Source organism: Mustelus asterias, chromosome 25 (genome assembly GCF_964213995.1).
Source record: "Mustelus asterias chromosome 25, sMusAst1.hap1.1, whole genome shotgun sequence".
Lineage (NCBI taxonomy): Eukaryota > Metazoa > Chordata > Chondrichthyes > Carcharhiniformes > Triakidae > Mustelus > Mustelus asterias.
In genome coordinates, this window is record NC_135825.1 from 17,816,608 (window position 1) to 17,831,033 (window position 14,426).

Consider the following 14,426-nt stretch of genomic DNA (forward strand, 5'->3'; position numbering starts at 1 on the left):
CTCTGCAGTTCTTTTAAGGGGGCCTTTTGTGCTTGTTGCCGGCCTTTATTGCTGCTTAAATGATTCAATGGGTTTTTGTTTACTTTTAATCTGGGCCTAATGCACTCTCTAGGAGTTTACGATCCCTTTTGAATTGTTATGGGAAGATTGATTGACAGGTCAGGTGCTTCAGTGTTTGCTCAATCTCCCAAGAGATCTTTTACTTTCAGTTTTGGCTGCTGGCTAGTTAGAAGATGCTTGGACCCCAGGCTGGAGGCAGTGCACTTGTCTCGCTCCCTGGTATTTGAAATTTTGTTGCCTAGCTGGAAGCAGGTTTTCTTGCCTTCCTGGAGTAAACATTTTACTATTGGTGGTTTGCTGGCTGGAGGTCAACACAGGCTCTATCGCTACCTAGAGGTCTTCTGGAAGTTACAGGACTGGGAAGTCAAAGTTTCAATTCTCTAAACAAAGAACTAATTGACAGCAGGTTTTGCAAAGTTACAAATCCAAACGAGCATTCTTATGTTCTGTGCTAAACCTGGGATGGGTGTATATTTGTAAGGACGTTTGTTCTGTTGAAATAGTGCATTTAGTTGTTAAGGTTTATACAATATCATGTTTTTTTTCTTGTTTGTAATTGGTAAAAGTTAATGCTAATTTTCTTTCTATGTGTTAACTGTATTTCTAAATAAACTTTGTTTGATAAAAGCCCCCTAATGGGTCATTCGAATCATATCTGGAGTGAAATATCTTACGCTTACTCCAGCCAAATTCAATGTGCAAAACTTTTGGTCATAAAATATCTTGGAGTTTCTGACCTGGATTATAACACTGGATGACTTGGTACCACCAACAGTCTGTGCTCTAAGAAGAGTACCAATAGCCATGAAGCAGAAAGAAGTTAATGAGCTGCATTGGATGAGGACACTGGGTTTCACAATTCTTATAGGTGAGGCCACATAATGGGTTCAGTAAGGGTGGCTGCAGTAAAGAAAGATGGCACATTCAGGATAAGCAGTGACCCAGTGCGTTTGAACAAGGCACTGCTCAAATCTCATGAGCCTATGAAGACAGTGGAACATGAGATAACAGATACGCCCAATGCCAAGGATTTCAGCATTCTGGATGCGAAATGTAGATTCTGTTAGACGAAGAATCTCTGAACCTCACTACATTCATGTTTTCAGTAGGCAGCTATCATTTTCTTCATATGCCCTGTGGGATCTCCACTGGCAACGAGGGCTACCAGGCGTGCATGGAGCAGATATTTGCAGGCCAATCTTGCAAAATCATTGGCGATGATATCCTAGTTTGGGGTCGTACTATGCAAGAACACAATGCATGTTTTTGTCTCGACCTTGATAGAATCAGGACCTTACAGCTGAAGCTTCATTCAGCTAAATGCAGATTCAGAGTCAATCAGGTTCCCTACATAGGTCACTTACTCCCAACTGATGGCGGAAACCAGATCAACACAAGACAATGGATGCGATCTCATTGGCTCTTCCTCCGGCCTATTGGCTAGGCGAGTCAGTGAGATATCACAAGAGGTAGAAAAACAGATCTCCGCCTCTCAAAATCTTATCGGCACTGATTTACTCAGGAGTCAACTTCACTGGCGAGATTAGGAGCTCCTCACTTCAGTCCAACTCCAGTGTTTGTGGACTGCCTGCAGTTCTACTCATGGCCACTGCTCCCAGGGGCACTGCTGAGGCTGGAAAGCTGCCAGCAATTTGATTAGCTATCAGCTCTGGTAGGCCTCCCAGCTGAGTCCATGCCCTGAATCAACGAATAAGCTGACAGCTCTATAATTGGCTTGGGGATTCCATAAGATGATAAGGTATAGGAGCAGAATGAGTTCATTCGGCTCATTGAGCTTTATAATCGGCTCGGGGATTCCCAGCCAGATGGAGCCAGCCTTTATACTGTGGAAGTGGAGTTACCATCGCCACGTAAAATTCCACTGCCCATTTCAACAATAAAAAAAATACATTAATAATTTGTATTGTGGAATAGTCAACCCTACATCTATGTGTGTGCAACAAAATTGGAGGCAAAACTTTCAAATCAAAAAATGCATAAAATTTTCAATCCAAGATCGTTTTACTTACATTCACATTTTGTAATTTGTTTGATTTAAAAGGGAAAGAGAAATCTAAGGAGAGAATGAAGGAATATGTGACAACTCATCTGCTTTTGTGAATCAAGCAAGGTCATTGTTTAATGTTTGCAGAGGCTAATTCTAAAATTACACAGTTATCATGCTCATTGTTGACATCATTCCACCTGTTTCACCTGTCAAAAAATAGTCAAACTATTCTTTGTGTAATTCTCTCCCATTCATATTTGAATCATAAATCATCTTTCCTGGTAGGAAAGTGAATGAATCTAACAATCAATTTGGTGGCACTTGAATGGCATGGTGGTTAGCACTGTTGCCTCACCACGCCAGGGATCCGGTTCAATTCCCGGCTTGTGCCACTGTCTGTGCGGAGTCTGCACATTCTCCCTGTGTCTGTGTGGGTTTCCTCCGGGTGTTCCAGTTTCCTCCCACAGTCTGAAAGACGTGCTGGTTAGGCGCATTGGCCAAGCTAAACTCTCCCTCAGAGTACCCAAACAGGCGCCGGAGTCTGGCAACTGGGGGATTTTCACAGTAAATAACTTCATTGCAGTGTTAATGTAAGCCTATTTGTAACACTAATAAAGATAATAAAGCAGTTTATTCAATTAAAAATACAGCCATGGTTACTTATGAAGCAATCATTCATTACTGCATTGAATTTTGGCAATGCAATGTCAAACTAGCTCAAAATCAAATTTATTTTCTTTTCGGCGTGCTTTAATTTTTTATTCATTTCGAAGCAATGTTTGCAATCTAATTTATTATGGCTGCAGCAATTAGTTCTTGCAACAGTGACAATCGCTATTAAATTTCAGTTTACCAGGACAAGTCATAATGTAAGCATCTCCAGCGGCACAATTTATAAATTTATGTTGATCGTTTAGCAAAGGGTATAGTCCAGCCAGCTTGGTCAGACAAAACATTACCATTTCAACTTCCTCTGTTGTTGGTTTAAAAGATGAATCACATCCTGCAAAACAAACATAAACTGTATTTTAATGATTTTATTAGAGATTTTCATTCTCTTTAGACTCAATTGACTCCAAAGTAATTATGTTGCAATAGCAGGGCAAGTGGGAAATATGTATATAAATTTATACCAGGGAGAGGGAGGGGTTTTTCCATTTCCACTTCTGTTGGACGGGATGGGCAACGGGAACGGATGATCCCGAGAGGCCCAGATCACGTTTCAGACTGATGTAAAGGCGTGACATGATTGTCATTGAATTGTTGGAGTGAAATCAAAATTAAAGGACACAGAATGGTTACCTGGCACAAAATGGACTCTGGGAAAAGACATGAAGATGCACTGACTTGGGCACAGACATTGCACAATGAGTTAAAACCCGTTAGTGTTTAAATTACTGAAGGAAATAGATCAGACCTTGAGGCATCCAAACTTGAGATAAAAGACCAAAACAATGAGTTTTGATAACGAGATCAGCCATTGATGGGGGACATAAATGCATAAATGTATCTACTCTATGTATAACGATGTGCTAACTGTCGATGTCCGTACTTGTCTACTCAACGTATAATGATGTGCTAACGACTAATGTCCGTACTGTCCATTATCTAAAATTTATAAAAGATGCTCAACTACCATTGTAAAGTTGAGAAGGTGACTGCATGCACTGCGGAGAGCCCAGCGCTTCTCCCAAAGTTTTGTCCGATAAAACTGTGTGTTGAATCTCTAAGTCTGACTCCGAGTGGTGATTTTCCCACAACAAATTGGCATAGTCAGCAGGATCTCACTGCTGGTGAATTGGATCGTTTGGCCTCGATCGGCGAACTGGGGTAGAGATCATTGAATCTGTGGGAGTCAGACTGAGTCAACAATGCACTTTAAAATGGGTAAAAAGTAGGGGAACTTATGGTATAGAAATAAGTATTGATTGTTAATGGTATAGAAATAAGTATTGACTGTTACTTGTGCTGATCGACTAAAGGACAAGGGAGTGCCTGTCTCAAACGCGCAGCCTTAGACCGGTTGTTAAGAGGGGAAATCCCCCACGTGAAGGTCAGGACCCTGAAGTGGGCGATGAGGCACAAGGGCACTTAGGATCGTGAAGCACAAGTGGCAAAGGTCATTTAACATCAAATTCTGTAGTGGCGAACAAACGCAGAGTTTGCCACTTGTTTGCATGAAAGTTTGTGTAGTTGTGTACTTGTCTGTCATGTTGTAAAAGGTGTGGAAAAGGAGCTGATCACTCTGACCTAGAGCCGGACTCCGGTGGAGAAAACACGTTGCTGAGGAAGTAATCGTGGCCGTGAGTATAAATAGAAACCTAACGGTGGAGAAAAACACGTTGCTAAGGAAGTAATCATGGCCAGAGGTAGTGAGTATAGATAGAAACCCTAATGGTGGTGAAAACACATTGCTAAGGAAGTAATCGTGGCTGGGGGTAGTGAAGTCTGCGAGATGGCAGATAGAGAAACTAAGTGGGGACCTGCGGGTTCTCTCATTGATAAATAGATGACAGACAGACACGCGCTAATTAAGAAGGTGCAAAGGGATGGCTGGGTTGTTTCTCAGACCTTAGAACAACAGAGAAAGTGGGTAGATGGCGAGAAGAGAGACAAAACAAAAAAGGCAGGGGTATTATGAGTACATCAATTAGCGGGACTAATTGAACAAGTAGGGGCCTCCACTAAAAAGTGGAGCGCGGATAAGGATAAGATTAAAACACTGGAATCCAGAGTAAAGGAATTGGAGAAAAGGAATCGAGTATTAAAGGAGAATCAATGGGGAGGGGAAACTGTTCCTCTGCCCCCTTATGAGTCCATACAACAGGGACCAACCGCCCCTCCAGAGGAAGGGGAAGTGCTAGAACACAACTTGGGTAACCCAAGGGGGAACGGATGCGCAGCCCCCAGCAAATTACAAACCATTCGCCCCAGGCGAAAGACAACAGATAATGGCCTCCCTGGGTAAGCTACAACCTAGAAGTGCAAACACGAAATTCTGGGAAGAATTAGATACAGTTTGGGTAGGACACCAACTGCACCTAAGGGACATACACCAACTGGGGCCAGGCCGCAGGTCCAGCGGATAAATGGAGGCAGGAAGCCGGAAGGCCCGCCATTCATAAGAACATAAGAACACAAGAAATAGGAGCAGGAGTAGGCCATCTAGCCCCTCGAGCCTGCCCCGCTGTTCAATAAGATCATGGCTGATCTGATAGTGGTTTTGTTCCACTTACCCGCCCGCTCACCATAACCCTTAATTCCCTTATTGATCAGAAATCTATCTACCTGTGACTTAAACATATTCAACGAGGTAGCCTCCACTGCTTCAATGGGCAGAGAATTCCAGAGATTCACTACCCTCTGAGAGAAGAAGTTCCTCCTCAACTCTGTCCTAAACTGACTCCTCCTTATTTTGAGGTTGTGTCCTCTAGTTCTTGTTTCCTTTCTAAGTGGAAAGAATCTCTCTGCCTCTATCCTGTCCAGCCCCTTCATTATCTTATATGTCTCTATAAGATCTCCCCTCAGCCTTCTAAACTCCAATGAGTACAGACCCAATCTACTCAATCTCTCCTCATAAGCTAACCCCCTCATCTCCAGTATCAACCTGGTGAATCTTCTCTGTACTCCCTCCAAGGCCAATACATCCTTCCGCAAATAAGGGGACCAAAATTGCACACAGTACTCTAGTTGCGGCCTCACCAGTACCTTGTACAATTGCAGCAAGACCTCCCTGCTTTTATACTCCATCCCCTTCGTGATAAAGGCCAACATTCCATTTGCCTTCTTGATCACCTGCTGCACCTGCAAACTGAATTTTTGCGATTCATGCACAAGGACCCCCAGGTCCCTCTGCACAGTAGCATGTTGTAATTTTTCACCATTTAAATAATAGTCCATTTTACGATTATTCCTTCCAAAGTGGATAACCTCACACTTGTCAAGTTATACTCCATCTGCCAGATCCTTGCCCACTCACTGAGCCTATCCAAATCTCTCTGCAGACTTTCTGCATCCTCCACGCAATTCGCTTTCCCACTCATCTTTGTATCATCCGCAAACTTTGTTACCTACACTCGATCCCCTCCTCCAGATCGTCTATGTATATGGTAAACAGTTGAGGCCCCAGCACCGATCCTTGCGGCACGCCACTAGTCACCAACTGCCAACCAGAAAAGCACCCATTTATTCCAACTCTCTGCTTCCTGTTAGATCACCAATCCTCAATCCATGCTAACACTTTACCCTTAACTCCGTGTACCCTAATCTTCTGCAGTAACCTTTTGTGAGGCACCTTATCGAACGCCTTCTGGAAATCCAAAAACACCACATCCACCGGTTCCCCTCTGTCAACTGCACTCGTTACATCTTCATAAAAATCCAGTAAATTCGTCAAACACGACTTTCCCTTCATGAATCCATGCTACGTCTGCTTGATCGAACCATTTTTGTCCAGGTGTCCTGCTATTCCTTCTTTAATGATGGATTCCAGCAATTTCCCAACTACGGATGTTAAGCTAACCAGCCTATAGTTACCCGCCTTTTGTCTACCTCCTTTTTTAAACAGTGGTGTCACATTAGCTGTTTTCCAATAAGCCGGCACTTCCCCAGAGTCCAGCGAATTTTGATAAATTACAACCAACGCATCTGCTATTACTTCTGCCATTTCTTTCAGTACCCTGGGATGCATTCCATCCGGGCCCAGAGACTTGTCTAACTTTAGTCCCATTAGCCTACCAAGCACTACCTCTTTAGTAATAGTAATCGTTTTAAGGACCTCACCCCCTACAGTCCCACGACCGTCAATTTTCGGTAAGCTAGTTGTGTCCTCTACCGTGAAGACTGACACAAAAAACTTGTTTAAGGCCTCGGCCATTTCCTCGTTTCCCATTATTAAATCCCCCTTCTTATCTTCTAAGGGTCCAATATTTACTTTAGCTACTCTTTTCCTTTTTATATATTTGTAAAAACTTTTACTATCAGTTTTTATATTTTGTGCTAGTTTAGTTTCATAATCTATCTTTCCTTTCTTTATCGCTTTCTTAGTAGTTCTTAGTTGTTTTTTAAAGCTTTCCCAATCTTCTAATTCCCCACTAGTTTTGGCCACTCTGTACGCATCAATTTTTAATTTAATACACTCCTTTATTTCCTTAGTTATCCACGGCTGGTTATCCCTTTTCTTACATTCCTTCTTTATCACAGGAATATATTTTTGCTGAGTACTGAGAAAAATCTCCTTAAAAATCTGCCACTGTTGCTCAGCTGTCCTACCAACTAGTCTGCGCTCCCAGTCTACATTAGCCAATTCTGCCCTCATCCTATTGTACTCTCCTCTGTTCAAGCAGAGGACACTGGTTTGGGACCCTACTTTCTCACCCTCCATTTGTATTAGAAATTCAACCATATTGTGATCACTCATTCCAAGAGGATCCCTCACAAGAAGATCATTAATTTTCCTTGTCTCATTACACAGGACCAGATCCAAGATAGCTTGCTCCCTCGTAGGTTCTGTAACATACTGTTCGAGGAAATTATCCCGACAGCATTCTAAGAACTCTTCCTCAAGTCCACTGCGTTCGACTTGAGTCAACCAATCAATATGCAGGTTAAAATATGCAGGTTAAAAATTCCCCCAGCACAAGATTATAGTGGGGGACGTTGAACACACGCAGTAACCCTAACAGCAGAAATAGATGCCCAACAGGCACCCTTCACCCTGTTTAAAACAGAAGTCCAGAGAGTTTTAGGAAATACTCCTACTAATTGGAGCAGAATCACAACGACCAAGAAACAAAAGGGGAAAGGAGCTTCTGAATACGGGGAACGGTTGTTCCAAGTATACCAGGAATGCTCAGGGCAAGGAAACCCAGGCCACGGGGATCGAGCCTTCATCCAGGCTTTCAAGGATGGGCTCTCTAGCGCTCACCAAACCATCCTAAAAATGGGAGTGATCATGTCCCAGGATTATGATGAACTAGTGGAATGGGCTAGTGGCGTACTTGGAGGCGGGGAGGAGAAATCTCAGACAAGGATAAGACAGGAAAGAGTAGCCACTTACAGTAGCGGGAGCGGAACTAAGCCCAAACTGACCTGCCACAATTGTGGCCGACAAGGGCACTTTGCAAAGGAGTGCTGGGTCCCAAGGAAAGGAAATAAATTTGGAAACAGTGGGAGACATTGTAAGCACTGTAATAACAATAGACACACAGAAGCAATATGTTGGGACAAACATGGGAGACCCCCGCCCTGATCCATGACCACAGCAGAATCGGAGGTACTAAGGAACCTCCGAGGTCAGCAAGACTGACGGCCTGCAGCCCCCATTCATAAGGGTCAGAAGGAGGGAGGGATTTATGTGTCTGCACTAGTAGGGGGCAGGCAATGTGAGATGCTGGTGGACACAGGAGCATCCATATCTGTCACCGACCTTCCCTTACCCACTACAAGTAGGATGATTTATCTAACGGGGATAGGAGGGAACAAAACACCCGCCTACCTGAGTGAGACCACGTCAGTAGAAATAAATAATTTGTATATACCTATGAGATTCTATGTATGTAAAAATAATGAGGGTACAATAATGGGACATTATTTAATGAAGGAGTATGAGATTTTGATTGATTGTGGGAAGGGAGAATTAATCTGGCCAAAACGGGATGGTCGGAAAGCTGGAATAGGAAAACTTACAAGTCACAGCCGCCATCAGAGATTGGCGACTCGAAACAGAAGGGTTTGGAGCCATCTGTACCTCCGTCCCCAGAGTATGGGCTGAAACGAAATTAGATACTGGCCTAACCAAAGTTGACCCGATAAAGGTACCCGGACCGGAGCATAAGGCCCACCGACAATACCCGATAAAACCGGAAGCAGAGGCAGCTGTAGTAGAGATAGTTAAAGGGCTAGTGGAGAAAGGAATCCTGAGGGAAACTACGAGTACCACTAACTCCCCAACCTGGCTGGTGAGCAAACCCGATGGAAGCTACAGGCTCACGATAGATTACGCCGGCCTCAATAAAGTCACGTCCAAATTGCACCCCATTGTAGCAAGCCCCGCGACAATCCTGAATGGATTATCACCGGAGCATAAAATCTTTACCGTATTGGATATAGCCAATGGATTCTGGTCCCTACCCTTGGATCCCGAATCCCAAGACAAATTCGCTTTTACAGTGGGAGAAAAATAGTACACTTGGACTCGCCTACCGCAGGGATTCCACAATAGCCCCGCTATCTTCCATCGAGTAATGAGTGACATCCTGAACACGGTAGAAGTACCAGAGGGTAGCACAATTCTACAATACGTGGATGATATCTTAATAGCTTCAGAATCTAAGTCAGAACATCAGGGAGCACTCTACCTAGTGTTGAATGAACTGAAAACCTCAGGGTTAAAGGTGAGCCCCAAAAATGCACAAATCGGGAAAGCACAAGTCCTGTACCTCGGACACCTAATATCACAAGGGCTTAAAGAAATGCCAACAGACCGAAAGAAGGCGGTACAACAAATGCCGTGGCCAGTCACCATAAGAGGAGTCAGGAAGGTGCTCGGACTGCTTAACTATAGCCGAAGTTTTATCCCGGAATTCGCAAAATTGGCAGAGCCAATACAAAGACTAGTTAAAGGAGGAAAGCCAGCTTTAAACTCCATAGAATAGGGACCTGAGCAAGAAGAGGCTTAAAACAAATTAAAGACAGAACTGATATCAGCCCCCGGACTGGGACTACCAGATTCCAATAATGGCAGAACCATAAAGGGTGCAAGTCCACAGATCCTTGAAGGTGACGTCACAGGTGGAGGAGGTAGTGAATAAGGCATATGGCATGCTTGCCTTTATAGGACGGGGCATAGAGTATAAAAATTGGGGTCTGATGTTGCAGTTGTTTAGAACGTTGGTTCGGCCGCATTTGGAATACTGCGCCCAGTTTTGGCCGCCACACTACCAGAAGGGCGTGGAGACTTTAGAGAGAGTGCAGAGGAGGTTTACCAGGATGTTGCCTGGTATGGAAGGGCTTAGTTATGAGGAGAGATTGGGTAAACTGGGGTTGTTCTCACAGGAAAGACAGAGGATGAGGGGTGACCTAATAGAGGTGTATAAAATTATGAAAGGCATAGATAGGGTGAATGGTGGGAAGCTTTTCCCCAGGTCGGTGGTGACGTTCAGGAGGGGTCATCGGTTCAAGGTGAGGGGGGGAGGTTTAACACGGATAACAGAAGGATGTATTTTACACAGAGGGTGGTGGGGGCCTGGAATGCGCTGCCGGGCAAAGTGGTGGAGGCGGACACAGTGGGAACGTTTAAGACTTATCTAGGTAGCCACATGAACGGAGTGGGAATGGAGGGATACAAAAGAATGGTCTAGTTTGGACCAGGGAGCGGCGCGGGCTTGGAGGGCCGAAGGGCCTGTTCCTGTGCTGTATTGTTCTTTGTTCTTGTTCTTTGTTCAATAGCCAGGACATTAAATACTACCAAGACCAAGAAGGGATTTATGTTCCTCTTCAACGGCACCCACACGACGGCAACACCAACCCTCCAGATCCTTTTTGCAGTAGGAACAATAGGACCACTCACTGTTCCATGCCCTCAAAAGGGGCATATCCGGGCCATCAGCAAGGAATTCTGTGCCGAGTGGGAAGTCCTGACCACACTGGGATCGTCACTCAGCTACGGTTTCCTTGGGGTCCTGTCTCGGTGGGGGGGGGAGCAACAGGAGTAATTAGTGCCAAGAATAGGAACCATATTATCTGTGGATTAACCATCCTGGGAAACAGTACATCAAAGGCACTGGAGGCCGTCAACCAAGAAATGGCTGAATTAAGATTATACGCACAGCAGACCCGTTATGCCGTAGACTATCAGTTTGCTCAACAGGCACAATAATAGGAGACAAATGTATAACGCATGTTACAGATGAATCCTATAACATCACCCAAGTCATTAATGACATAAGAAAGCAGCTTGGTGACTTTAGACAAGGACCCAAGAAGGGGAGCAGCTGGCTCGAATGGCCAGAGGGGGAGATCCTGGGGATCCTATTTAATGCATGGACTGATCATTCTCGTTGCAATAATAATTGCCTGTTGCCTAATTGTCGGATGTCTTCATGTCTGCAGTAAAGTAATGATGACTTGGATTGTGCAAGGAGCTAGTGTGGTCATTGAAAAAGAGCACCTGATGGGAACTCCCGAAAACACCGAGGACGACAAGAAAGGAAAGGGCGAGAAGATGGACATCTACCTGTGAACGCGCGACCTGTTGGTTGCAGGTCAAGCATATCGGTTGCCGGACCCACGATGCTGCTGCTGTTGGTCTGTGGATTATTAAATCACAATCCTGACCAAAAGGGGGAGTTGTTGGAGTGATTCTGGGAAAAGACATTAAGATGCACTGACTTGGGCACAGGCATTGCACAACGAGTTAAAACCCGTCAGTGTTTAAATTACTGAAGGAAATAGATCAGACCTTGAGGCACCTTAACTTGAGGTAAAAGCAGGACCAAAACAATGAATTTTGATAACGAGATCAGCCATTGATGGGGGACATAAATGCATAAATGTTTCTACTCTATATATAACGATGTGCTAACTGTCGATGTCCGTACTTGTCTACTCAACGTATAATGATGTGCTAACGGCTAATGTCCGTACTGTCCATTATCTAAAATGTATAAAAGATGCTCAACTACCATTGTAAAGTTGAGAAGGTGACTGCGTGCACTGCGGAGAGCAGCGCTTCTCCCAAAGCTTTGTTGATAAAACTGTGTGTTGAATCTCTACGTTTGACTCCAAGTGGTGATTTTCCCACAACAGAATCATAGAAACCCTACAGTGCAGAGGAGGACATTTGGCCCATTAAGTCTGCACTGACTCACCCAGGCCCTATCCCCACAACCCCATATATTTAGCCCACTAATCCGCCCTAACCTATCCATCTTGGGACACTAAGGGACAATTTCGTATTGCCAATCAACCCAACATGCACATCTTTGGAGCATGGGAAGAAACTGGAGCACGAGGAAGAAACACACGCAGACACAGGGAGAATGTGCAAACTTCACACAGGCAGTCACCCGAGGCCGGGACCGAACCCAGGTCCCTGGTGCTGTGAGGCATCAGTGCTAACCACTGTGCCACCATGCTGATTGTCTCTGCACTCTGTCAGTGACGTAACGTCAAGAATCCCGTTACAATGCCATGCCTGATAATCCCCCTCCCCTGCTGTTACATTATCCATTCACATTGGTGTAAGGTGACATGAATTAGAATTGGTCATCCACTGTGTTCTCCTGGCCGGCAGATCTGTCAGAGGAACTGAAATGAGTGTTTCGCTTAGGGGGCAGATGTTCTTGCTTGGACAATACCCCGGCACTGCCCATGGCACTGCCCCCTGGAACTGCTCACCCAGCCAGCGTGACATAGTGGGACCTTGGATTTTTTTTCCCCAATTTGCGATCAATATGGCGGAGAAAGCCACTGTTGAAGCAAGAGCTCCTGTTGGGTCCATTCATTCATTTGAATAGACCAGGGGACTGATATGAGTTTTAAAATGGTTCTCTTTTATTGAACAGAGCTTAAAAGTAACATGACAAAAGTGAAAAGAAAAAGCGAACTTGGAGATTGGCTTCTACTGCCAACCTCTTTACTGAATTGAACATTGAACAGACCTCGAAAGCAGTCTGAAAAATTCACACTAAAATCCAAACTATATTTCAACCATTATCTCATTATGGGAAATGTTTTTTGCAGTCTGTCTCCATCTTAAAGAAACAATCCTTGAAGCCACTGTTGTTTGCCTGCATTGTCTACCCTGAAGGAATGCAGTCAATTTTTAGCGAACCTTTAGCCTTCTGATTCCACGTCATCAAGTTAGCAGTCAATTTTTAAGCTTAGCGGAGTTAGTTGCATAGGCAGAAATATCTTAAAATGAAGTCTTTGCATAGACTGAAGTCAAAAGGGCTAAGCATACACAGGATGTCTCAGCTCCCCTTAGTGCAACACAAATAAATAAAGATACTCCTGAACACAGAAAGGGAGCTAGAATCAACTGAGTTTTGGCATCCATGTAATGAACTTTATTCAAGGGTGAAATTTGAGGACCACTTGGGCTGAGAATGGGGTTTGCCATTAGATCCTGGCCATGGTGGTGTTGGTAATGGGTGGTCGGCTCAACCTTGGGTCAATTGATGCCCTTAAGTGGCCAACAAATGGTATTTTTAAAGTTACGCCTCTCACATCGCTAGTTCACCAAGTGATCTTGTTGCAAGATGAGGGTAGCCCTTCCTGTTCGGGGACATTCCCAAACAGGTGAAGAGAGACAGTGAGTGAAATGCCTCACTTTACTGAAGAGCCAGAGAAGAGTAGAGAAGAGTAGAGAAGCTACAATCTGTGGGCAGTAGGATTACAAAAGACGCAACCTCCCATGTTTTTGCACAGGAACAGATATAGGGAGGAGCTGGGTTATTGAGTGGAGGATAATTGAACCAAGGGCTGGTAACATTAAACAGTCTTCATTTAGAGAAAAGCAATCAACGTTAATTTTAGAAAATACCTTTCTGTTATAACATTGTTGATAGCAAAATCACAAAGGTTGCAGTAATTTGGGAAGGCGAGCTGGCTGGTGTCGAGGAGTTGTTCCCAGGATAATTCAGATATGCAGAGGTGCAGTCCTGAGACATAACAACATCACCACTGCTGGGAGTGTGTGATTACAGGGTGAGGAGTTTATAGAGGCAGTTTGCATTATAAATGTGGACATTAGAATTTAAATAGAAAATGTAGGCACAAGGCGATAACAGGAGGTGATGTTTTGTGCACAGGAAGTACATGTAGACACAAGATTTGTTAAAATGTTATGCAGGACAGCAATAGAATGCAGTTCAAGCTTAGTTGGATCACACATAATAAATTACCAGGAGTAGTAATGCCAAGAGCGGTCTTCAATGTTTTGGTCAAAGGATAAGTTCCTTGATTGCAATGAGTTCCACTGTAATCATCCTGATCCAAGGCCGACAATGTGGCACCTCCAAACTTGTTCTCTTTCAGCCACTCAGCCTTCAGGAATAACATATGAAAATACAATTTAAAGTGTGAAATAAAATAGGACTTTTATTGAAAATTTAGTGCTTTTCCATTGAAAAATTAAATGCCAGGTATTTTGGCTCGGACATTCCTCTGAGGATTATTCAGTTCCCAAACATGCAGAAGATGGAAAAGAAAGGAGACCCCTAGTAACGCCACGCTGCTTTGAGATTTTTAGTGCTTTTCCTGGGAAGATGGATAACAAATGCAGCATTGTAACACCATGGAAATGAGCGGGTCAGGTGAGTCACAATGCACGTTGGATGCATTTTGGTCAGGACGA

General features: G+C 44.1%; 1 protein-coding gene across 1 annotated transcript in view; it reads right to left on the reverse strand.

The window, feature by feature from the left end:
- Positions 1-12,606: 12,606 nt before the first annotated feature.
- LOC144511721 (chitinase-3-like protein 1) overlaps positions 12,607-14,426 on the reverse strand; it is a 57,615-nt gene continuing 55,795 nt past the window's right edge. Inside the window, exons 11-12 of the mRNA XM_078241945.1 lie at positions 13,975-14,116; positions 12,607-12,635 (exon numbers count right to left, since the gene is read on the reverse strand). Coding sequence (XP_078098071.1) covers positions 12,607-12,635; positions 13,975-14,116 — 171 coding nt within the window. The remainder of the gene's footprint in view (positions 12,636-13,974; positions 14,117-14,426) is intronic.